At 39.4% G+C, this 24,631-nt stretch overlaps 1 protein-coding gene across 2 annotated transcripts in view; it reads left to right on the top strand.

Moving 5' to 3' along the window:
- LOC124605320 (choline transporter-like protein 1) overlaps positions 1–24,631 on the top strand; it is a 482,432-nt gene that overhangs the window by 376,470 nt on the left and 81,331 nt on the right. The window contains exons 3-4 of one of the 2 annotated variants that reach the window (XM_047136907.1): positions 224–334; positions 13,565–13,704. In XM_047136907.1, coding sequence (XP_046992863.1) covers positions 224–334; positions 13,565–13,704 — 251 coding nt within the window. Of the gene's footprint in view, positions 1–223; positions 335–13,564; positions 13,709–24,631 lie in introns of those variants that run through there. The other variant, XM_047136908.1, reaches the window with a different exon arrangement.

The following is a 24,631-nucleotide window of genomic DNA, read 5'->3' on the forward strand; positions in this document are numbered from 1 at the left end:
TGGTAAACTGTAGTACACACTTAATTTATTAAATAATCACAGTCACGTGGTTCAGAACGTGATTTAGACTTCTTGCACACTTTACATGCTTTGTTTGTGCTCATTAAAATGACTTTGACATTACAAAAATGTCTACTAAATCTTCAACATCTACACAAACAAGCACATTATTAGGCTATATTTGAAACACTCCACTATAATTAATTTGATCTATTGGTTTCAGCTTAATTTGAGCAAAGGCAGCTATGATCCAGAGTCAGAGGGAATTTCAAAGAACAGACATTGCACAGACATCTGTTTTCTGCTTTTATTTACAATATTCAGCATTGGACTGGTAAGATGAAATTTAATAACTGGAATGTAGTGTTGCACTATTTTATAAGAACATTAACCACTGTTAAGCTTTTTGTCTGCATATAAAATGTGGAACTGGTAATCTACATTTCATTATGTTCTGATACATCATATCATTTTCAGCAGCTAATCTTTGTTCAGGATTGCATGATTTACCTAGTTTTGTATTGTTGTGTGTGTGTGTGTGTGTTTCAGTTATTTATCTGTTAGTACTTAGAAAGCTAAGTATTTTTATGTCACTTTAATGTATCCAATAAAACAGCATTTGCATGCTTCTAAGTCGAAGGTGTATCCGGGGGGGGGGGGGGGGGGGGCAGGGACAGTTGCCACCATTTAAGAAAAAAAAGTTGTGAGCTTTGCAAACCATACTCACATCCCGCGCTATCACACAAACAGGTGTGTATCATTTCCGTATAGGTAGATTGGGGCCCAGCTGTATGTTTGGGAGATGGGGGTTATAAGTCTTCTGACTGATTTAATGCGGCTCGCCACAACTTCCTTTACTGCGACAATCTTTTCATCTCAGAGTAGTATTTGCACCCAATGTCCTCTATTGAAGGAGTCAGCAGAAGAAAGCACTAACCTACAAGAGCGTATTTTGCATTACTTCATGGTATGTGTTGGTTAAATTCAAAGACAATAACATAAATACAACAGAATCAAGCTATTTACAGGGTGATTATAATTAAAGTTAAACTTTCAAACTACTGGATATTATTGGAGAAGGTGGAAAACGTGTGGCAGAAGAAAAATAAACAGTTACAAAACGTAGCAATAGATGGCGCTGTAGGTATCATTATTTAATAGTAATTGACTACAAATGACAAATGAATCATACAAAAATGCCTAAGGTGTACATTTGATGTTAAACAAACTGTACTACTCAGTGTACATGGGCATACAGTTGTGAAGCTGTTAGTTATGTAAACCTATCCACCATGGCAAGGTCCTATCACATGGGATGGGAAAAATCAGTTTTTCATTGTCCTGAGGCCAAAACCACACAAAAGCATCACTCACATTGGTTTTTAATTGTCCTGAGGTCAAAAATTGCATAAAAGCATCAATCACATCCGTTTTTAATTGTCCTGAGGCCAGAAACCGCATAAAATGCATCAATCAAAATGAAAGTGGGTTATTAATTTCTGTGTGACTGGTGCAAAACATGTTCAATATGCTGTCCACCATTTTCTGCAACAAGTTGAAGTCGAGAAACAGCATGTTCCACAACTGATCGAAGTGTTTCTGGGCCCACGTTCAGAATGCATTGTGCAATGCTTGCCTTCAATGCAGCTAAGTTTGCAATCAGAACACTGAACACAACATCTTTCAGATAGCCCCACAGCCAGAAGTCACTCAGTTTAAGATCAGGCGATCGGGGCAGCCAGGCTGTAGGGAAATGGCAGCTGATAATTCTATCATTTCCGAAATGGCGCTTCAGCAGCTGCTTAACTGGATTTGCAATGTGCAGAGGTGTGCCATCTTGCATAAAAATGATACCATCCACACATCCATGCTGTTGGAGAGCTGGAATGACGTGGTTGCGCAAAAAACGCCATAGGACTTACCAGTGACGGTACAGATAATAGGGCCGGAAGCACCTGTCTCTTTGAAAAAATATGGCCCTACAATAAATGATGCCATGAAGCCGCGCCACACAGTCACCTTTTCAAGATGAAGTGTTACTGGTTGATTTGCATGTGGATTTTCTGTTGCCATTTTCAACAATTCTGTGTATTGACGTGTCCTGTCAGATGGAATGGACTTCGTCTGTCCACAAAATCTTCCATGGCCAATCATTGTCCACTTCCATGTGAGCAAGAAATTCTAAAGAAGATATCTCTCTTGCTGGCAGGTCAACAGGAAGCAACTCATGCACATGGGTAATTTTGAATGGATAGCATTTACGGATGTTTCATAGGATTTTACGCACCGTGCTCACGGATATGTCCAATGTTAGGACAGTTCTCCATGCACTACACGTTTGCCCACCACCACTCGTCTCCTCCTGCATTGCTGTGGACACTGCTTCCACTGACGTCGAATCAATTCATTTCCTCCATCTACAGGGTGCACACCAAAAGAACCCATCTTTTCGAATTTCCGAATCATTTTCTCCAGACCCATGGTAATCATCAGACCAATGCCTTTTTTCAAACCTTTCAGGGTCCGGAACTTCCGCAGAGTAACATGTGCTCAGTCATCATTCTCGCAATACAGCTTTACAAGCAAAGAGCAATCCTGCATTGCAACAGTCATGGCGAACATCGCAGGCGTGAAAGGAGGAAAAGCCATACATATGTGGCATGCTTATACCTACTTCAATGGGTCATTGTGTATGACAGGTGTTTTCATTTATGTATTGTGACACATACAGTGCCATCTATTGATCTGTTTTCACACTATTTTTTTTTTCTTTTCTTATGCTATACGTTTTCCCCCTTCTCAGATAATATTCGGTTGTAATTTGACGTCATTCTGACCAGTGGTGTTATTTCTACAGTGTTCTGAAAGTTTAATTATAATCACCCTATATATAGCAGAGAGTGTTTTCAAGTGTTGCACATGGAACTACTTGTTGCCAATGTTTGGTGCATTTATCAACGTAAGGTATATTCCAGTCTCTGTGTTCCTTAATACTGTTACCCTTCACAGCTCCATCCAGTACCAAAGAACTTATACGCTGATTTCTTAACACATGTCGTATCGTCTTGTATCTTCATCTAGTCAGTGTATGCCATATATTCTTTTCCTTAACAATTCTGTGGAGAACCTCCTCATTTCTTATTTTATCAGTCCATTGAATTTTCAGTATCTTCTACAGTGCCATACCATGAACACATCCATTGTCTTCTTTTCTAGTTTTCTCACTGTCTGTTATCCATTTCTCTACATTGCTATGCTCCAAAAGTACATCATCAGATGTGTCTTCCTTAAATTAAGATCTATGTTTGATACCACTGGACTTCTTTTGGACAAATGTGCCCTCTTTGTCTTTACTAGTCCGCATTTTGTGTCCTCTTTACTTCAGCTGTCATGAATTCGAGGTAGCAGAATTCCTTCACTTTGTCTACTTCTTTGTCACTGAATTTGATGTTAAATTTTTCCCTTATCTCATTTCTGGTGTTACCTGCTGCTTTCATCTATCCTAAGTTTACCCTCAATCCACATTCTCTGCTCATCAGACTGCTCATTCCATTCAAATGGTCCTGTACTGGTAATTTTTCTTCACTTTCACTGAGGATAGCAATGCCATCAGCAAATATCATTGGTATCCTTTCATCCTGAATTTTAATGCTGCTCATGGACCTTTCCTTTATTTCTGTCATTGTTTCTTTGATGTATGGATTGAACAGCAGGGACAAAAGACTCTGTTACTGTCTCACACCCTTTTTAATGCAAGTGCTTCATTCTTGGTCTTCCATTTTTATTGTTCTCTCTTGGTTTTTGTACTGATTGTATATTACCTGTCTTTCTCTGTAGCTTACACTTCTTTTTCTGAGAACTTTGAACACCTTCCATCATTTTACATGGTACACTTTTTCCAGATGGAAAGATCCTATTAACATAGATTGCTTCCATTAGAAATGTCAGAATTGCCCCTGTGGTTCCTTGACCTTCCACAAAGCCCAACTGATCATCATCTGACATATGCTCAGTTTTCTTTTTCATTGTTCCGTATATTATTCTTGCTAGCAACTTTGACTGTACAATAGTTTTCATACTTACCTGCCTTTGCTAATGTGTGAATGATATTCTTGCAAAGGTCTGATGGTACTTCTGCACTGTTGTAGATTCTACATACCAACTTGAATAGATGTATGGTTGTCACTTCCCAAAATGATCAATTATTTCAGACATTCCAAAGGAATTTTGTCTATGTCTTTCATCTTATTTGATTGAAAATCTTTCAAAGTTCTGTTAAACTCTGACTCAAATACTAGGTCACCTATATCTTCCATATCAATTCCCATTTCCCCGTCAATCACATCTTCAGATAGATCTTCCCCTCATGCATGCCTTCTATGTACTCTTAACACCTATCCTTTCTCTCCTCTGCACTTGACATTCCCATTGCACTCTTAATGTTAATGTGCTTGTTTCTAATTTTACTGAAGATTGTTTTGACTTCTCTAATTTCTGATGTCTGTCCTTTGGATGACAGTTACTGTTTCAATTTCTTCAAATTTTTTCTGCTACTTTATCTCTTTAGGTTCACTGCTGTTTCTGTACATATCATTCCTGAGTGGATTTTATTGCTGTATTCCAATGTTATTCTGAGCTTTATTGTATTTCCTTCATTCATCGATCAGTGGAAATATTTCTTCTGTTACCCAAGGTATCTTCACAGTTACCTTCCATGTACCCACGGCAGTTTGTCTGTACAACTTCTGTGGTTGATCTTTTTAGACATATTCATCCTACTGAACTATCTACTGTGGTATTTAATATTGTAGTATCTACAGGGGAGCAAAATAATTGATGATGGTCGAAGTAGAGAAGATATAAAATGTAGACTGGCAATGGCAAGGAAAGCGTTTCTGAAGAAGAGAAATTTGTTAACATCGAGTATAGATTTAAGTGTCAGGAAGTCATTTCTGAAAGTATTTGTATGGAGTGTAGCCATGTATGGAAGTGAAACATGGACGATAAATAGTTTGGACAAGAAGAGAATAGAAGCTTTTGAAATGTGGTGCTACAGAAGAATGCTGAAGATTAGGTGGATAGATCACATAACTAATGAGGAGGTATTGAATAGAATTGGGGAGAAGAGGAGTTTGTGGCACAACTTGACGAGAAGAAGGAACTGGTTGGTAGGACATGTTCTGAGGCATCAAGGGATCACAAATTTAGCATTGGAGGGCAGCGTGGAGGGTAAAAATCGTAGAGGGAGACCAAGAGGTGAATACACTAAGCAGATTCAGAAGGATGTAGGTTGCAGTAGGTACTGGGAGATGAAGAAACTTGCACAGGATAGGGTAGCATGGAGAGCTGCGTCAAACCAGTCTCAAGACTGAAGACCACAACAACAACAATATCTACAGCTTCATATGTATATCATAATGGCAGCTCTATGTTCTAAATTTTACACCCTGTATTGTTGGTATAATGTGCAGATTAACTTTCTACGATTAGCTTGTTTTTTCTTAATGTATTTCTTAACTTATTCAACATCTCTGAAAGTTCTCCTTCTTGATGGGGTATAGGGAGTGTGAAGAATGAATGAATGAATGAATAAATGAACAATGTTGATTGTTGCTAGGGCAGTGTAATGGGTTTGTTTGTGCATGCATCAATGCTTCAATAATGTCTGTTGCAATCTAAACTGGTTGCACACTTGCCACTGCATCAACTTCCACTGCTCAGAAAGAGTTATTATTTCAGACTGAAATCAGCATTTAAATGTCATTACTGGATTGCATAATACCAAAGTGTAGTGTTTTTGGGTGAATCAACTTCAGTCTTTTCCATGGTTTGCCCCTCAAGATGTTAGATACTACCTTGGTGACTGAAATGTGGCAGCCTTCATTGTGAAATTGCATAGTGGACAAGGTGAGATGTCTGGGGACACCACTGAATACAACAAGCAATCCTGACACCTGTGTATTAAAAAGTGCAATATGCGCAGCAATTCTTACGTCAGTCAGATGCATGTAAAATTCTTTCATGCTACTCCTTATTCACACAATGCCACATGCAGTATAATGTCTATTCATCATGCAGTAAGGAAGACACAAGAATAAGGATTAACAAGCTCAGTTAAATGACTCAGTATTCCATTATAGGCCACTTTCTCAAAAACTTTTGAAAAGACTGGAAACAGGGAAATAGGTCTGTAATTTATAGGTGATTTGCTCAATCCCTGTCATTAGTCTTTCGACTGGTTTGATGCGGCCCACCACGAATTCCTCCCCTGTACCGGACTTTTCATTTCAGAGTAGCACTTGCATACTACATCCTCAATTATTTGCTGGATGTATCCCAATCTCTCTCTCTTCCTCTACAGTTTTTATCCTCTACAGCTCCCTACAGTGCAATGGAAGTTATTCCCTGGTGTCTTAACAAATGACCTATTATCTTGTCCCTTCTTCTTGTCAGCACTTTCCATATATTTCTTTCCTCACAGATTCTGTGGAGAACCTCCTCATTCCTTGCCCTATCAGTCAACCTAATTGTCAACATTCTTCTGTTCTCTTCTGTTCCGGTTTTGCCACAGTCCATGGCTCACTGCCATACTGTGCTGTGCTCAAAACGTACATTCTCAGAAATTTCTTCTGCAAATTAAGACTTAAGTTAGATACTAGCAGACTTCTCTTGGCCGTGAGTGCTTGACTACTTTTTATGTCCTCCCTGCTCCATCTGTCATGGGTTCTTTTGCTATATAGGTAGCAGAATTCCTCAACTTCATCTACTTCCTAATGCCAGACTAATCATCATCTAACAGATTCTTTTTTTTCTTTTGCATTTTTCTGTATATTATTCTGGTCAGCAGCTCAGATACATGAACTGTTAAGCTAATTGTGCCACAATTCTTGCACTTGTCAGCTCTTGCAGTCTTGGGAATTATGTGGATGATGTTTTTCCAAAAGTCCGATGTATGTCCTGAGTTCATACATTCTATGCAACAGTGTGAATAGTCACTTTGTTGCCACTTCCCCCAGTGATTTTAGAAATTCTGATGGAATGATATCTATCCCTTTTGCCTTATTCTACCTAAAGTGTTTCAAAGCTCTTTTAAATTCTGATTCTAATACTGGAGCTTTATCTCTTCTATAATGATCCCTATTTGTTCTTCTGTCATGTCATCAGACAAGTCTTTCCCTTCATGGGCCTTCAGTGTACACTTTCTACCTACCCTCTCTTTCCTTTGCATTTAACAGTGTAATTTCCATTGCACTCTTAATGTTACCGCCCTTGCTCTTAAATTCACATGAGGTTGTTTTTACTTTTCTGTATGCTCAGTCAGTCCTACCAACAATCATTTCTTTCTAATTTCCTCACATTTTCATGTTGTCATCTTGCTTTAACTTTCCTGCACTTCCTATTTATTTCATTCCTAAATAACTTATATTTCTGTATTTCTTCTGTTACTTGTGGTTTCTTCATTGTTACTTTCCTTGTGTACTGACATTGTTCTCTCTCCAACTTCTGTGGTTGCCCATTAGAGAGATGTCCATTCCTCTTCAACTGAGGTGTCTACCAAGTTATTCATTATCGCAGTGCCTGTAGCCTCCTTAGCACTTCTGTATCCCACTACTTTGCACATTGATTCTTCCTGACTAGTATCTTAAACTTCAGCCTACTCTTCATCATTACCAAATTGTGATCTGAGTCGATATCTGCCCTTGGGTACACCTTACAATACCTGATTTTGGAATCTCTGCCTGACCATGATGTAATCTAACTGAAATTTTTCTGTACCTCCTCGCTTTTTCCAAGTATACCTCCTCTTGTGATTCTTGAAGAGAGGATTCACTATTACCATCTGAAATTTATTGCAGATTTAATTATTCTTTCTTCTCTCTCATTCCTACTACCAAGCCCATATTCTCCCATAACCCTTTGTTCTACTCCCTCTGCTACAATCACATTCCAATCCCCTATTTCCCTTTGAGTATTGAATTACCTGTTCAATATCTTCATGTACATTCTCTACCTCTTCATCTTCTGCTTGAGAGATCGGCAGATATAACTGAACTGTTGATTTCAGTATTGGTTTGTTGTCGATTCTGATGAGAACAATGCTATGACTGAACTGTTCACAGTACCTCACTCTCTGTCCTATCTTCCTATTCATAATAACACCTACTCCCATTATTCCATTTTCTAGCACTGTTGATATTACCCTAAATTGTCTGACCAGAAATCCTTGTCTTCTTTCCATTTCACATCACTGACACCCACAATACATAGATTGAGCCTTAGCATTTTCTTTTTCAGATAGAACATGATGCATCTGTAGTCTATGGGTAGTGTCTTTGAATAGAAATCAATAAACCCTCAGTCCCAGGTTCAAACCCTACTACTGCTTAAATTTTGAATAAAAATCATCAGCAATTGTGGCTGAAGACTCATGGCATAAGAAGTCACTCTCATTCTGCCAACAGGCTTGTCAAAGAGAGCAAAAGAGCAGACTGAGGTTCAGGGCACTGTATTGCCCTTGGATTGGGGAATTGCTCCTAAAAGGCAGAAGAATCAGCAATGATCAACAGCATGAGGATGCAGAAGGCAATGGAAACCACTGCATTAAAGATATGTCATGTGTATCCACAGGAAATGTGGCCTGTAATTCAAAAAAGTGTCCTAACGGTCTCTCCATTGGCAAAAGATTCCGTACTAGTCTCCCATTTGGATCTCTAGGAGAGGACTACCAATTACGAGGAGCCAACACTGTCATACTCAACATAATTATTCCTTTTTAGTGATCTGGTGAATTTTTTAATCTCCTTAGGGGCTGTAGTTTTGATACTAATCTTTGTAGGTGTTGCATGTGGTGTCTGCTGAAGTAAATCTGATGCATCTGTATTTACTTTTTTGTTAGTGGATGATATGATTGCTGAAACTCTGGGAAAGTAATCACTGAATTTGATGTCAGTGATTTCAGTGTGTTGCCTGTTATTTTCTGTGCTCTCAATGTAATATGCACCATTATTTTTGCTAGCTTCTTGCTTAATAGTGTTATAAATTGTTCTTGTTGTGTTCTTGGAGTTTGAAAATTTTAACTTTTCAAAAACAGACTGGAAAAGCTTTACAATATTGGTTGTAATTAAGTTGCAGCTCTTAACTACAATTTGTTCTTTGAATTAGGTAAATCTCTCTCTTATTGTTTACATTTGATCACCATTGCCAGATAAACCACTGACTATCACTTTTATATCTAAATCACTAAAAGTTGTAGGGTCTAAAAAGAAATTGCCATGGTTGTTGCTGTTTGACCTGCAATTTGTGTAGTGTTTTTTGGTATGTTAAATAATCCAACGCTAGACACAACAATTCTAGGTGATCTACCAGACAGAAAATAGACATTAAAGACTCCACAATGAGTGATCATTCTCCAGTCAAGTTTCATTATGAAGCTTAAGATATTTTTTGCTGGTGATCTGTAAACTTTAAATGCTGCTAGTTTGTGTGCTTTTGATCCTTTATTGTGATGAAGAATTCAAAACACTCTTCAACACAATATGTTGCATGAACCTGGGCGACCTGGAACTTACTCTATTTTTTGCATTATAACCACTACTCCTTTTTTTCTCACTAGTTCTACAGTAGCAGAATTTTTACTTGTATCCATTTAGATGCATCCATTCAATTTCAGTGATTTGCTTGTGATGTTCTGATTTTCAGTATTTTGTTTCTCTTGTATCTGTTTCAGCTGTAACTACACACATCAAAAAAAGGTTTGCATCACCCTGGTTTCCAGAACTCCTGAAGATAGACATTGACTGTGAATGTTGTATCATAGACACAGTCCCTTTGATTGTATAGAGATGTTACTAAACTCACCCAAAGATGTAAACAACCATGCATGAGCAGTGCCGCTTAGATGGAGGGGGTCTGACAGTCAATCAATTCCAGGTATTCCACCAGGAAGGAGGTATGGGGCTCATGTTGCCTGTAGTTCAACCACACCTAGATGGTCAGTACCGCAGTTCGATTGCAACCGCATTGTTACTTTGTGCCAGGAATGGATCTCAACAAAGGAAGTGTCCAGGCATTTCGGAGTGAACCAAAGTGATGTTTTTTGGACATGGAGGAGATACAGAGAGACAGGAACTGTTGGTGACATGCCTTGCTCAGGCCACCCAAGGGCTACTACTGCAGTGGATGACCGCTACCTACAGATTATGGGTCAGAGGAACCCTGACAGCAATGCCACCATGTTGAATAATGCTTTTCGTGCAGCCACAGGACGCCACGTTACAACTCGAACTGTGTGCAATAGGCTGCATGATGTGCTATTTCACTCCCGGCAGCCATGGTGAAGTCCATCTTTGCAACCTAAACACCATGCACAGCACTGTAGAGATGGGCCCAGCAACATGTCAAATGGACTGCTCAGGATTGGCATCACATTCTCTTCACCAATGAGTGGCACATATGCCTTCAACCAGACAATTGTTGGAGAAGTGTTTGGAGGCAACCCAGTCAGGGTGAACGCCTTAGTCACACTGTCCAGTGAGTGCAGCAAGGTAGAGGTTCCCTGCTGTTCTGGGGTGGCCTTATACGTGGTCTACGTATGCTGCTGGTGGTCATGGAAGGTGCCGTAATGGGTGTACGATATGTGAATGCCATCCTCCGACCAATAGTGCAACCATATCGGCAACATATTGACGAGGCATTTGTCATCATGGATGACATTTCACACCCCCATCATGCACATCTTGTGAATGACTCCCTTCAGGATAACGACACCACTCATCTAGAGTGGCCAACGTGTTCTCCAGACATAAACCCTATCAAACATGCCTGGGATGGATTGAAAAGGGCTGTTTGTGGATGACACGACCCACCAACCACTCTGAGGGATCTACGCCGAATCGCCATTGAGGAGTGGGACAATCTGGGCCAACAGTGCCTTGATGAACTTGTGGATAGTATGCCACGACAAACACAGTCATACATCAATGTGAGAGGACATTCCACTGGGTATTAGAGGTACTGGTGTGTACAGCAGTCTGGACCACCACCTCTGAAGGTCTCGCTGTATGGTGGTACAACATGCAATGTGTGGTTTTCATGAGCAATAAAAAGGGTGGTAATGATGTTTATGTTGATCTCTGTTCCAATTTTCTGTACAGGTTCCAGAACTCTCGGAACCAAGGTGATGCAGAACTTTTTTTGATATGTTTATATTTATTCCGCAGGTCTGTCTTTCTGATGAATTTACCCTGAAAAGTCCTTGAGTACACAATGGAAATCACAGGGAGAGAATGGAAACTGCCTTTACCAGCCGGGTGCTTATGTTAATTAGCTGTGCAAATAATTGCTTAACCAGAATCCTTCTGATGCAAACCATACCACATTTGGTGCAACCAAGTGAGGAGTGAGGCATTGTTCATACTTATGTGTGAATGTGCCCTCCCCTCCCTTTCCTGAGTAATTTTCCAAATTCTGAATTTAAAAATTTCACAGACTGCTTCTACAGGTCTATAATGTGAATGAAAGAGTGACACGATCTTCACGTTGGTGGGAGGAGCATTTGCAGCAATGTGCATGATTCAACTTTGATAGCACAATTGAGGTCATTGTCTAAACACCGTATGGATTCCCTATTACTACATGGTCTTCTTTTCCAAGATCTTTCCCAAAGAGTCAAAATCACAGGTGTCTTTGTTGACTTGGCTTTAAAATACTACACTTCAGGCCTTTTTAAATTGCAACAACATAAATGAAAGCAAACCACAAACTTTTATGTATTGTGGGTATACAGTATAGTAGTAAGGGCCATGATTAAGTTCTTAGGTGATTTGGGATTATGCACAGAGCTGCCACCTCTGTTACCAACAATAGCGCTAACCTGGCTGGGCATCAAGTCAAACTGAGATTGGATGACAGGTATGGACAAGTCATTCCATGTTGTTTCAACTCGTTGGAGTTCACCAGTCAATGTGGCTGGCAAGTGGCAGTGGGACATTTTCTTGGCAGCTAATGAACAGATGTTTTCATTGAGTGAGAGGTCTGTAGACTCTGATGGCTGAGGCAACAGGCAAACAACTCTGTGTCTCGGTAGGTGAGGGCAGTAGGACAACAGTTGATCTCAATTTTCTTGTTGAAAGATTATGTCATGAAGACCCCAAAGATACAGCACAGCCACTGCTGTTAACATATCGGAAACGTAACACCTACTGTCCAAATCATCAGCTATTCAACCCGGAGTTGATTGCGTAGTGTGCCCATACCATCACACCAGATGCTTGTCCCATGTGACAATGATGAATCCAGTCTAACTCCTTTCATTTTCCTAAAAATCTTCACCCAAGGATATGTCCATTATGAAGCTGTACACATATTTGGGACTCATCTGAAAAGACAGTGTGGTACCAGTCTTGTTTCCAGTGTTGTCCTTGGACATACTATTGTCATCAAGCCTCTCTCCTGTGTCATGTTAGGGGAAGCTGCAATGCTGATCATCATGATGACATTCTTTGGTGCTCCACACTTCATCTCAGTCTCTGTGTGGATAGTGTTGATACTTGTCTTGCTGGAAACAAGCTCATTTTTTGACACAAGTTTTATGACAAGGCAGTGTGATCATTCATGGACAATGAACATTAAGTCTGTTCTTATGGGCCATTGAGATCCATCGCAGCATTGAACAGACTTCCTGAACCCATTGATTGCATATTTGTGTGACGGTTTTGAAATCCCGACTAATGCAAACAGCTATATCAAATTATAAGCTGCAATCTCCTGTTGCTGTTGATTCCGACACATTCTGGAAGACGTTTCTCCTTCTTTCATGAGGCATAACATGATCTTCTCACAAACAAACAACATTCAGATGTGATTTCTGAATGAGAAACCCACTACATAATTCCTTATGTACAGAATTTCTATGGCATTACTTCTTCTGTTTTTTGCAGTTTCACTGAAATGATAATTATTTGGATATCCAAACATGTAGCGCACTTTATGTCATTTATATGTTCCTTGCATGCCTTCATAGTGTTGCAGTTTCAATTGTAGTTACCTGGTGCTAATCACCTCCCAGATAGTTCTGTACCACTTCTGACATTCTGCTCGCATAGCTACTACCCAACAATAAGACCTTTGTAAACTAATTTGATTTTTTCAAGGAATAGATGTACCAATTGAACAAAATAAATTGGAAGATGTGTGTCTAACGAGCTCATTCAGCTCGTAGTACTGAATGTCTATGATAATGACTTTAATTCACCAATAACTCAAGTTGATAGGATTATCCTGTAGCTGTTTTGGTTAATAAGAGAGCTTTATATGTAAGCATTGATGGTTTGAATTTTCTTAGAGTAGTTCATAATTCAAACTGTAAAGCATGTAGATGAATGTTACTGACCATCGTTATACTGATATTTCTTGCAAGTCCAGCTAATCTACAGTGTTCTAACTTGATACCCTTCCCCCACCTCTCCATCTTTTCTTCCTTATAAAGGCATACATATCTCACAAATATTGTTTGTATAAATCTATTGTGGCCCAAATAGTAATATATTAATATCTTCATTTTCAGCTTGGACTTGTAGCATACTGTGCAATACATGGAGATATTGACAGAGTAATTAAAGGCTATGACGACTGTGGATACATCTGTGGCAAGGAAAATAAACAAACCTCCTCAATATGTACACATACAGATCTCAGAGACAAAAAGTAAGTTGAAATATGGAACACTTAGTGCAAGAGTAAGAAAACTGCAATTTAATTCACTTTTTTATACTACTGGACTGTTTTGACTATGGGACTTAACATCTTAGGTCATCAGTCCCCTAGAACTTAGAACTACTTAAACCTAACTAACCTAAGGACATCACACACATCCATGCCCGAGGCAGGATTCAAACCCGCGACCATAGCAGTCCCGTGGCTCCGGACTGAGGTGCCTAGAACCGCACGGCCACCATGGCCGGCGGACTCCAGCATATGTCAAATAAATACTTAATAAGCAAATATTTATATGAGGAGAGATTGCTACTCCCCAAATTGAAGAAACACTGAGCAGCAGTCAGGCAAATAGAAAGGGAAAATTAGAAAGATTATATGAAGAGATATTGTACAAAATCATTCAATAGCAAGCTAATGCATGTGCTCAGAAAACTGCCACTTTCTCCCAGCTGAACAGGGGTGTGCAGTTGTCTTAGCTGAGGTAGATAGCAAAGACCTGGCAGATATTTGGTGTGAGGAAAGAACAAAAGCAAGGAGGAGTTAGTGGACATCATGCCAGTGTGTGAGCTGTAGATGTGGGCAATGGAGGTAGCTGATATCTATACATGAAAGCGTAGCCTGGGTATGGGGCTACTAGAAGACAAGTTAAGAAAGTAGTACCAGGGAAAGATGGGGAATGTGGAGCAAGAGGAACAGATAACATAAGATTGAACAAAAAGATCTGAAGATGATAGTCTTACACATCAAACCCACCAATAAAAAGCAGTTTTGAATGTGATCTCGGATATAAACAATAAAAAAGGTTCTTTAAATTGTTAGATAATTAATTTAATTCTTTCTTCTGGTGTTGTAGTTGTGGATGTAACAAGTCTTCTAAATTGTGACTGGTTACTTATAATGGAAGATAGGTGAGATGGGATAAGTATTATCTGTTGGTGAATGTTACAGTGTTACAGTATTCTATGAGAAGACCTGTTTGTCTCAACAGACACTGTTCACAGATGGTTAGGCCATGAGGGAGATACCTTTTGATGTGGAACTCAAGGCAAACATAGTTGGTGGCTGGTGAGTTTGATTTGAATAGAGATTCTTATGAAGCAATCAATGAGGTGAAGATCACAAACCTGGAAAGTGTTTATATGCGTTGAGTCCAGATCGTAAAGATTTTGTTTGTAAATCTGAACCAGGTACAGGGTTTGGGATTGTGGTTGGTTAGAAAGGATTCCTCTAGACCAGCATTTCTTAATCATTTCAAGAAGTGGAATTATTGGCTCAGTCCAAGGGTGGATGCTGAGAACTAGGTTGGTGATGAGACAGAGAGCAGCATAATGAGAAGCACATGTAATATGTAACTTAATTCTGGTAAGGTGGGTAGGACATCTAATGGTCCAACTTGGAGCAGGGGAGATACCACAGGACATTTTAATTTCCACTGTCTATACTTTTGCAAATAAACTCATAAAACTTTGTCAGCATGACCAGGAAGGATCCAAGGTCCACGCTCACAGCAGTGGAAGTTCAATAACATAACAAAATAATTTTTTTTACATGTGAAATTTCATCATTTTTTCACTTACTTTTGGCTGCATTTGTTGTTATAGGTACATTTTTTTTCATAAGTAGGAGAGATTCTTTGATGAATTTTGCACAACATACAAACCATACTTACAGGTGTATGAAACTCTAGAATTTATTTAATTTATGATATAATGGATGAGCTCTTACGTTTTAAATTTCATGTTTAGAAAAAACTCAAATTTTATAGTTAATTACCTCAATCTGTACCACAGTTTTTAATGGATTTGGAAAATTCTAGAGTTTCATTTCACCTGTAAGTATGGTTTGCATGCTGTGCAAAATTCAGCAAAGAATCTCTCTTTCTTATGAAGAAAAGTATACCTATAGCAACAAATGCAGCGAATAGTAAGTGAAAAAATGATGAAATTTCACATCTAAAAAAATTTATTTTATGTTTTCGAACTTCCACTGCTATGAGTGTGAATCCTGAATCCTTCCTAGTCATGCTGTGAAAGTTTTATGAATGTATTTGTAAAAGTATAGACAGTGGAAATTAAAATGTCTTGAGGCACCTTTCCTGCTCCAAGTCTGTCCATTTGACCTCTTACATCCCTTACCTTCAGTTCAGCAAGTCCAGTTCGTTGACACAAGCAATTTAGTCATAGATAATAACAGAGAGAAGCAAGCCTAACTAGCAGATTTTGAATGCGCCGAGTGAACTTGGCTATCTTGATGGTGTACAGAAGAGGGTGTGTTTTTGAGATGGCTACGTGTTGGCAGGGCAATCACATGAGTTTCTGTCAACCTCCTGATGTTGACTGTCTAGGTTGGTGTCAATAGTGTGTGACACCACATGCCTCCTTCCCAAAACTCCTCATTGTTGATGTGTACTTGTACTACTGTAAACAACAGTGTGTGCGTGTGTGGGGAGGGGAGGGGTGTAGTGAGAGGTCTGTGAGCAGGTGCCACTGAGAAGGCAGGAAGACAGGAGCTGAAACTCCAGATGATGACAAGATCCTGCGAACACCCCGACATTCATCATTCATCTTGCAAGTGGATAGGAACATCGGCTGAAAAGCCAGCCATAGGGTGCACACCCACGACCAGAGATGGAACAACATCATCAAGGGATGAGAGCGCAGTGACTGGAAGGTCCACAGAGGCCCACTGGAAGCCAGCAGGGCCAAAGGGGGCCACATTTTGTGGCAAGGGCTGCTGGCACTGCAGGGATGGTGACAGCACTTCGTCAGCGACCATTGACTCCTCATCCAGTGCTGGCAGCGTGGGACTCATCAAAGGTGAGGGTGAGTGAGGCTGCAGGAACCTCTTGGGCACTGAATCTGTAAATGAAACTGCTTCTGATGGCACTTTCACAGCCCGATGGGACTCTGTAAGACATATGATGAGCGGCCCAAAACTATGGTGGTTATGCCTCGTTTGCAGTGCCTGTGTCTGCCAAAAACTCTGATAAAGCTCAAATCATTTACATTAACCCCAGAGCACTGTGGAGGATGCAGCAACTGAAGCAGAATCCTATGTCAGCAGCCCTGCAAAATTTCTGCATGTGACTTACCATTGCACGACTGGGAATAATATGAGGAAAGGAAGAGCACTGATACCTGTGCCAACGTATGGGAAGCACTAAACTTGTTCAGCTGTTGCTTGAATGTTCTGACAAAGTTTTCTGCTTCACCATTAGAGTGAAGGTGAAATGGTGCTGTCACCACATGCTAGATGCTGTTAACATAACAAAACTGCTGTAATTCTGCTGTAATCCATTGTCCAAAGGCAACACTTATGGTAAACCATCAATGCAAAATATGAACACCAGAGTATTGATAGTTGTTGTGGTGGATTGCATGTTCACCAAGGAGGGAAACTTGCTAAAGGCATCTACCGCAATAAGCCAATGAGAATTCCAGTAGTGACCTACCGTGTCTAAATGGAGACTCTGGCAAAGGGTGGGTACCATTACTGTTGATCACATGTCCTAAATATTCAGTCTCAGTGTGGAAAGAGTACTTGTCTTTATTACACTTGAATCCAGCATCTGAAAGTACTTGAAACAATGTTCTGAGTTAGCAGTCGCAAGTAGTATTTCACATTCAAAGACGTGAGCCATCTATTGGTCGAATTTAGCACTGCTTTCTGCGATTTCAGTAACAAGTCGCAACAAAGAGTCGCAAGTAGCAACTAAAAAGCATGGTTAACAGTGGCATCCGTTGGCCAAAGTTTGTACTACGCTCGTCTCTGCGATTCGCAGTCGAGTCCAACTGCGATTTCCGTGACAAATCGCGACTAAGAGTCGCAAGTAGTAACTAAAAAGCGCAGTTAACAGTGCCATCTGTTGGCGAAAGTTCGTACTACGTCCATCCCTGCGATACGATATCGAGTCTAACTGCGATTTCCGTGACAAGTCGCAACTAAGAGTCGCAAGTAGCAACTAAAAAGCGCAGTTAGCAGTGCCATCTGTTGAGCAAAGTTCATACTACGCTATTCGCTACCGAGAAACTGCGATTTCTGTGACAAATCGCAACTAAGAGTCGCAAGTAGCAACTAAAAAACGCAGTTAACATTCTTTTCCTAGTGCCATCTGTTGAACGACGTACGTACTTCGTTATGAGAGCCTTGTGCCTCACGAGATCGGTGTGCTGTGTGTGCATATGAAGGACTTATTTCATTAGTGGTACAAGTCCATTTTTGTTCATTTTGAGATACAGAGTCGTAAAGTTAAATGAGCGCTGAAAAATCTGCAGTTGAGATACCAGAAATATTCAAGCATATGGCTTTTTGCTAGAGATGAACCTTTATTTTTGTTTGTTTGCATCATTAATTTCAGAAGCATTATAGACAGAAAAGTGGAGGTAATGGACTTGTACCACTATTGAAATAAGCCCTTCACATTATATGACGACATGCACATTCAGCATCAGTTATGGTTGGTCAAACACAGCTGTGACTCTGAAAGTATTATATTAATAAGAAGCAACATTGCCTTTTTCTCCTGAAAATGTCAAGTAACGTCACAAATGTGTTTGATTCTGCTTCCAATATGACAGTTTTGCTTAATACTCCACATGCCTACAGGACTTTGCAATGTTAACACAGAGGAACTCAGACATCTGTATAAGTGTAGTGAAATGAAAACAGTATTATTGGGTCATATGAATGCCTCACTTTTGTTCCGACACAGTTCAAGACTCGGGATAAAATTTTTACACCTGGTGTTCTACATGGCAACTGCACACACAAGAACTTTTTGCCAACACTACTACTACCTACGTAAGTAAGCTTTTCCTGTGTTACTTTCAAGTAATGCGCTTAAGCTATTCCTGATTTAAATGAAAGACCTGTACGTCCCACTTTCATATCAACAGCCTCAAAATGCATATTGTAGACTTTGGGATATGTTACAGGTCAGTGTCACACCAAGATTGTGGAGACGGGGAGGGGGGGGGGGGCGGCATGTCACTCTCCAACTAGTGTTTACCAGTAAATAAGTGGCGGAAAATTACGGGTATAGGACGGCTTAAACATGTGGAAAATGAGATTTTCATTATTCACTCACTGTATTTAACATTTATTATTCCTTTAAAATCGCACACCAACTTCAATAAAACACAGTTTAATCACTCATCTGCACACTTATTTCACAATTATATCACTTTTAAACTGCAAAATCTTCTAAGAGCTGTCTTGAATCTTCACGAGTGTCTCTCAACAGCCTTGATGTGGATAGATACGTACAGCAACCAGTAATCAGAGTCAGAACTGTGTCTGCAAAATCACAAGGATTATTAAACAGTTTTTGCTGTCGCTAATTACAAGTAATATAATTGACAGAGTAGATTGCTAAAATTTGCTCTAATGAAAGCCACTCAATGGGGTATATTTCACATTTGCAAGAACGATCTCACTGAAGCAATTAAATCCATCGAAACACTTAGAAACTAACCTCTCGTCTGACGAAAACGGTCTAAAGACGCAGTGGCAATTTCTCCAGATCTGTTGACAATGATATTTTGAGTTATCACTTTACTGAGTGAATAAAATGTAGTTCGCGTACCTGTGAACACAACAATATGTTAGAATTCATTTTATAAACACGAACTATTACGCTACTGTATGGCTACTTACATATTAATTACACTATTAATATTTTCACAGTTGTTTCTTCAATATAAAATTAAAGCCAACGGAAGAACAAACGTAAAACATATTTACCAATGACAGATTTGTTGAGATGCAATTTTCTGTTTGGACAGATGTAACTTTTTCATACGGTGGTAAGTTGCAGAAATCGCAGGAGTCACAGAAGTCACAGAAATCACAGAAATCGCGGAAGTAGCAGTGGCGGAGGGATACAGGACCTAGGTTCCTTAACTGCGACAAATCACAGTTAAGAATAACAGATACTGAAAAGTAGCATTCACAGAAATCACTGATATCGGAAAATCGCAGTTTAGCCCATCACTACTATTAAGGGGCTCCGGAACGCCCTATACTTGCAATGTTAAAATAACGCTTATAAATTACATCTTTCCTCGCAAAGTATTTGAGGTAGGAAGTTGAACTTTTTACAGATTATTTATTGGAATATGGGCTACAACTTAACACAGGGATTTTACAAAAATTTAGTTCAGTTATTAAAGATGATTTTTTTTTCAATTGTAATGAAAATTCACAACATTTTTTTTGCAATTTTTTATTTATATATTCAAAAATATACAGTTTTTTGGAAAAAGGCTGTGTTAAATTATGGAGAAGATACTGTGTAACATTTACTGAAAGTTTGAAACAAATATGTTTGGAAGATCCTTAGAAAACATGTAATTAGTATGAGAAAATAAATGTTTTGGGAATCGAGCGACAAAGATTGGATTAACTTTTTAGTGCATTCCAGGTCCATAGGATGGATTATCTTCATCCTCTGCAAACTCCTCCTCCAGCTTCCTCTTGTTCCTCCTCCTGTTTACTCTTGCTTGTATTTCTAGACTCTTTACAGCCCTGTCTGCAGCCCGAAGGCGTTCCTTGTCTAAAGCAAGCATCGCTCGTTGTTGTGTTCGTAGATTTTGCTACCATTTTCTTCAGTTGCAGTTACTGCAACACTGTTCCAAAAGGTGGTCATGTATGAACACTTACCACATTTCAGTTGTATTTCACTAGCAAGTCCTACGTGCTTTATTATGGAGAGTTCCAGACCAACTTCACTACAATGAATACATCTTACACAGTTTGAAAAAATTCCTTTGAGAACCGACATATCAAATATTTCATTCACATCCGATTCGCCCATAAAACATTCATAGTTTTCACTCATTGAACCAAGCTTCTTCTGTGAAGTATTTTCTTTCCCACTTTGACTGCTATGGGCAGGTGTACTTGAGAGATTAGGTTCACTCACTTGGTTATCGTCTTTATTGTTTACAGTAATAACACATACCTTTGGCTTTCCAACATTTCTCCTTTTCTTAAAAGCCTTCAGAGGATTTCTAATAACTTTACTTTTACTCATTATTATACTTCAACAAAATAGAGACTCAAGAAACAGAATTAATTACGAATATTTTCGAGATAACGACAGAGTAAATAAACATGAAACAATCGACAATAACACCAGCGATATATATTGAACCATCACAGGTTAGCCACAACACATACTTTATCTCACATCACTAAAATGTACCTGATGAACACGGACGTTAATAATAACACCATTTGACAGCAGTTTAACAGCGCCACAGTGGGTCACGCCCATGTAGAACACATTTCAAAAAAAATTTAAAAATAGTCGTAGTCTTCAGAATTGAATAAATTATATATCTATTAAAAGGTAATAGTCTGCAGATTCAGAAAACGCAAAAAAGTAAAAATTGAACTTTTCATGATTTTGAGCCTTTCCAGAGCCCCTTAAGTAAATCACACCATTGTCCTGCCAAGATAAGTGTTCCTGTGCTATCTAGGATAGTGTGAGGTATGGGCCATTCACAGCAAAACCATGGTTGTACATCGTCTTTTCTGATAATGTGACCTTCAAAATTATTAACTTTGCCTATGTCATCTCGAAAAAGTCACAGAATTCATTACACAGTTCAACTATATTGTCCTTAAGCACAGAGGAATTCAAATGGGATCATATCTTGAATGTAAAAACCAAATGGATGAAAAGAGTCAATGCCAAAACATGCCCACTTTCTTATGAGCACAAAACTGTGAATGAAACTGTCTTGATAATGTTACAAAAGGTGGCAGGTTGGCTGCAAACACTGAGAAGAGGAATGTCATGTCCACCATAACTAGAAAGAGTCATGTGTGATTTATGTAGCTTAGGCCTGCCTAACAGTTCGTAAGTGCGTCTGTTCAACAAAGTCACTGGTGTCTACCTGTATGGATATTTTGTAATTGGCAATCTGCAGAGTGAGAAATAATTTATTGGCCTGACTCTGAATGCAAGAATTGTGTGACTCCTTCACTGTTGCATTTGACATGCACTGTGTAACACTAGAGCTATTGCTTGGCTTTGAAAAAATTGCATTAATATTCATTGCCTGAGACTTGGGAGGAAATGCAAAGTGCATGTTGGAATTGCATTTTTGCAACCAGACAGATTGAATATGACCACGCATGCCACATAGATAACATTTAGCATCACAACAGGGGAAAGCCTGGCACCTGTGTGCTGTGAAACACCGAGGCCATGATTTAACACTGCTAGTCTGCTGCCCCCGTCGTTATCAGGAGAAAAAAAAACTGGTGTTCTAAGGATCGGAGCGTGGAATGTCAGATCCCTTTATTGGGCAGGTAGGTTAGAAAATTTAAAAAGGGAACTGGATAGGTTAAAGTTAGATATAGTGGGAATTAGTGAAGTTCGGTGGAAGGAGGAACAAGGCTTTTGGTCAGGTGAATACAGGGTTGTAGATACAAAATCAAATAGGGGTAATGCGGGGGTAGGTTTAATAATGAATAAAAAAACAAGAGTGTGGGTAAGCTACTACAAACAGCATAGTGAATGCATTATTGTGGCCAAGATAGACATGAAGCACACGCCCACTACAGTAGTACAAGTTTATATGCCAACTAGCTCTGCATATGATGAAGAAGTTGATGAAATGTATGATGAGGTAAAAGAAATTATTCAGGTAGTGAAGCGAGACGAAAATTTAATAGTCTTGAGTGACTGGAATTCGACAGTAGGGAAAGGGAGAGAAGGAAACATAGTAGGTGAATATGGATTGGGGGTAAGAAATGAAAGAGGAAGCCCTCTGGTAGAATTTTGCACAGAGAATAACTCAATCATAGCTAACACTTGGTTCAAGAATAATAAAAGAAGGTTGTATACAGGGAAGAATCCTGGAGATACTAGAAGGTATCAGATAGATTATATAATGGTAAGACAGAGATTTAGGAACCAGGTTTTACATTGTAAGACATTTCCAGGGTCAGATGTGGACTCTGACCACAATCTATTGGTTATGAACTGTAGATTAAAACTGAAGAAACAGCAAAAAGGTGGGAATTTAAGGAGATGGGACCTGGATAAACTGACTAAACCAGAAGTTGTACAGAGTTTCAGGGAGAGCATAAGGGAACAATTTACAGGAATGGGGGAAAGAAGTACAGTAGAAGAAGAATGGGTAGCTCTGAGGGATGAAGTAGTGAAGGCAGCAGAGGATCAAATAGGTAAAAAGACGAGGGCTAGTAGAAATCCTTGGGTGACAGAAGAAATATGGAATTTAACTGATGAAAGGAGAAAATATAAAAATGCTGTAAATTAAGCAGGCAAAAAGAAATACAAACGTCTCAAAAATGAGATCGACAGGAGGTGCAAAATGGCTAAGCAGGGATGGCTAGAGGACAAATGTAAGGATGTAGAGGCTTATCTCACTAGGGGTAAGGTAGATACTGCCTACAGGAAAATTAAAGAGATCTTTGGAGGGAAGAGAACCACCTGTATGAATATCAAGAGCTCAGATGGAAACCCAGCTCTAAGCAAAGAAGGGAAAGCAGAAAGTTGGGAGGAGTATATAGAGGGTCTATCCAAGGGAGATGTACTTGAGGACAATATTATGGAAATGGATGAGGATGTAGATGAAGATGAAATGGGAGATATGATACTGCGTGAAGAGTTTGACAGAGCACCGACAGACCTGAGTCGAAACAAGGCCCCGTGATTAGACAACATTCCATTAGAACTACTGACGGCCTTGGGAGAGCCAGTCCTGACAAAACTCTACCATCTGGTGAGCAAGATGTATGAGGCAAGCGAAATACCCTCAGAATTCAAGAAGAATATAATAATTCCAATCCCAAAGAATGCAGATGTTGACAGATGTGAAAATTACCGAACTATCAGTTTAATAAGTCACAGCTGCAAAATACTAACGAAAATTCTTTACAGACGAATGGAAAAACTGGTAGAAGCCGACCTCGGGGAAGATCAGTTTGGATTCCGTAGAAATACTGGAACACGTGAGGCAATACTGACCTTACAAGTTATCTTAAAAGAAAGATTAAGGAAAGGCAAACCTACGTTTCTAGCACTTGTAGACTTAGAGAAAGCTTTTGACAATGTTGACTGGAATATTCTCTTTCAAATTCTGAAGGTGGCAGGGGTAAAATACAGGGAGCGAGAGGCTATTTACAATTTGTACAGAAACCAGATGATAGTTGTAAGAGTCGAGGGGCATGAAAGGGAAGCAGTGGTTGGAAAGGGAGTGAGACAGGGTTGTAGCCTCTCCCTGATGTTATTCAATCTGTATATTGAATAAGCAGTAAAGGAACAAAAGAAAAATTTGGAGTAGGTATTAAAATCCATGGAGAAGAAATAAAAACGTTGAGGTTCGCCGATGACATTGTAATTCTGTCAGAGACAGCAAAGGACTTCGAAGAGCAGTTGAACGGAATGGACAGTGTCTTGAAAGGAGGATATAAGATGAACATCAACAAAAGCAAAATGAGGATAATGGAATGTAGTCCAATTAAGTCGGATGATGCTGAGGGAATTAGATTAGGGAATAAGACACTTAAAGTAGTAAAGGAGTTTTGTGATGTGCTGTGAAGTGTTTGTTGAGCTGTACTCTGTACTGGAAACATTCCTTGTGTGTTGAATTAAAAGCACAGACTGATGGCATGGAAACGTGTGGTGCTGACTGTGGCTGGGCTGCGGGAGACAGAGGAAGATGCGGTGTGTTTGCTTGCACAGCGAGCAGTCTTGTCAACATGTCTATAAGATTCTGCATCTGCTGCACCTGAAAAGGAATAATCTTTGTTACTGACAGTTCTTGCTTCAGTACACACACACAGAAATTACAACACAAGAAATAGTATACATAAGCATGAATGTTAGCCTCTGCGTGTGCAAACAAACAAGGTCGATTGCAGGTCACATTCTGGAACA

The sequence above is a fragment of the Schistocerca americana genome, chromosome 3 (genome assembly GCF_021461395.2).
Source record: "Schistocerca americana isolate TAMUIC-IGC-003095 chromosome 3, iqSchAmer2.1, whole genome shotgun sequence".
Taxonomy (NCBI): domain Eukaryota; kingdom Metazoa; phylum Arthropoda; class Insecta; order Orthoptera; family Acrididae; genus Schistocerca; species Schistocerca americana.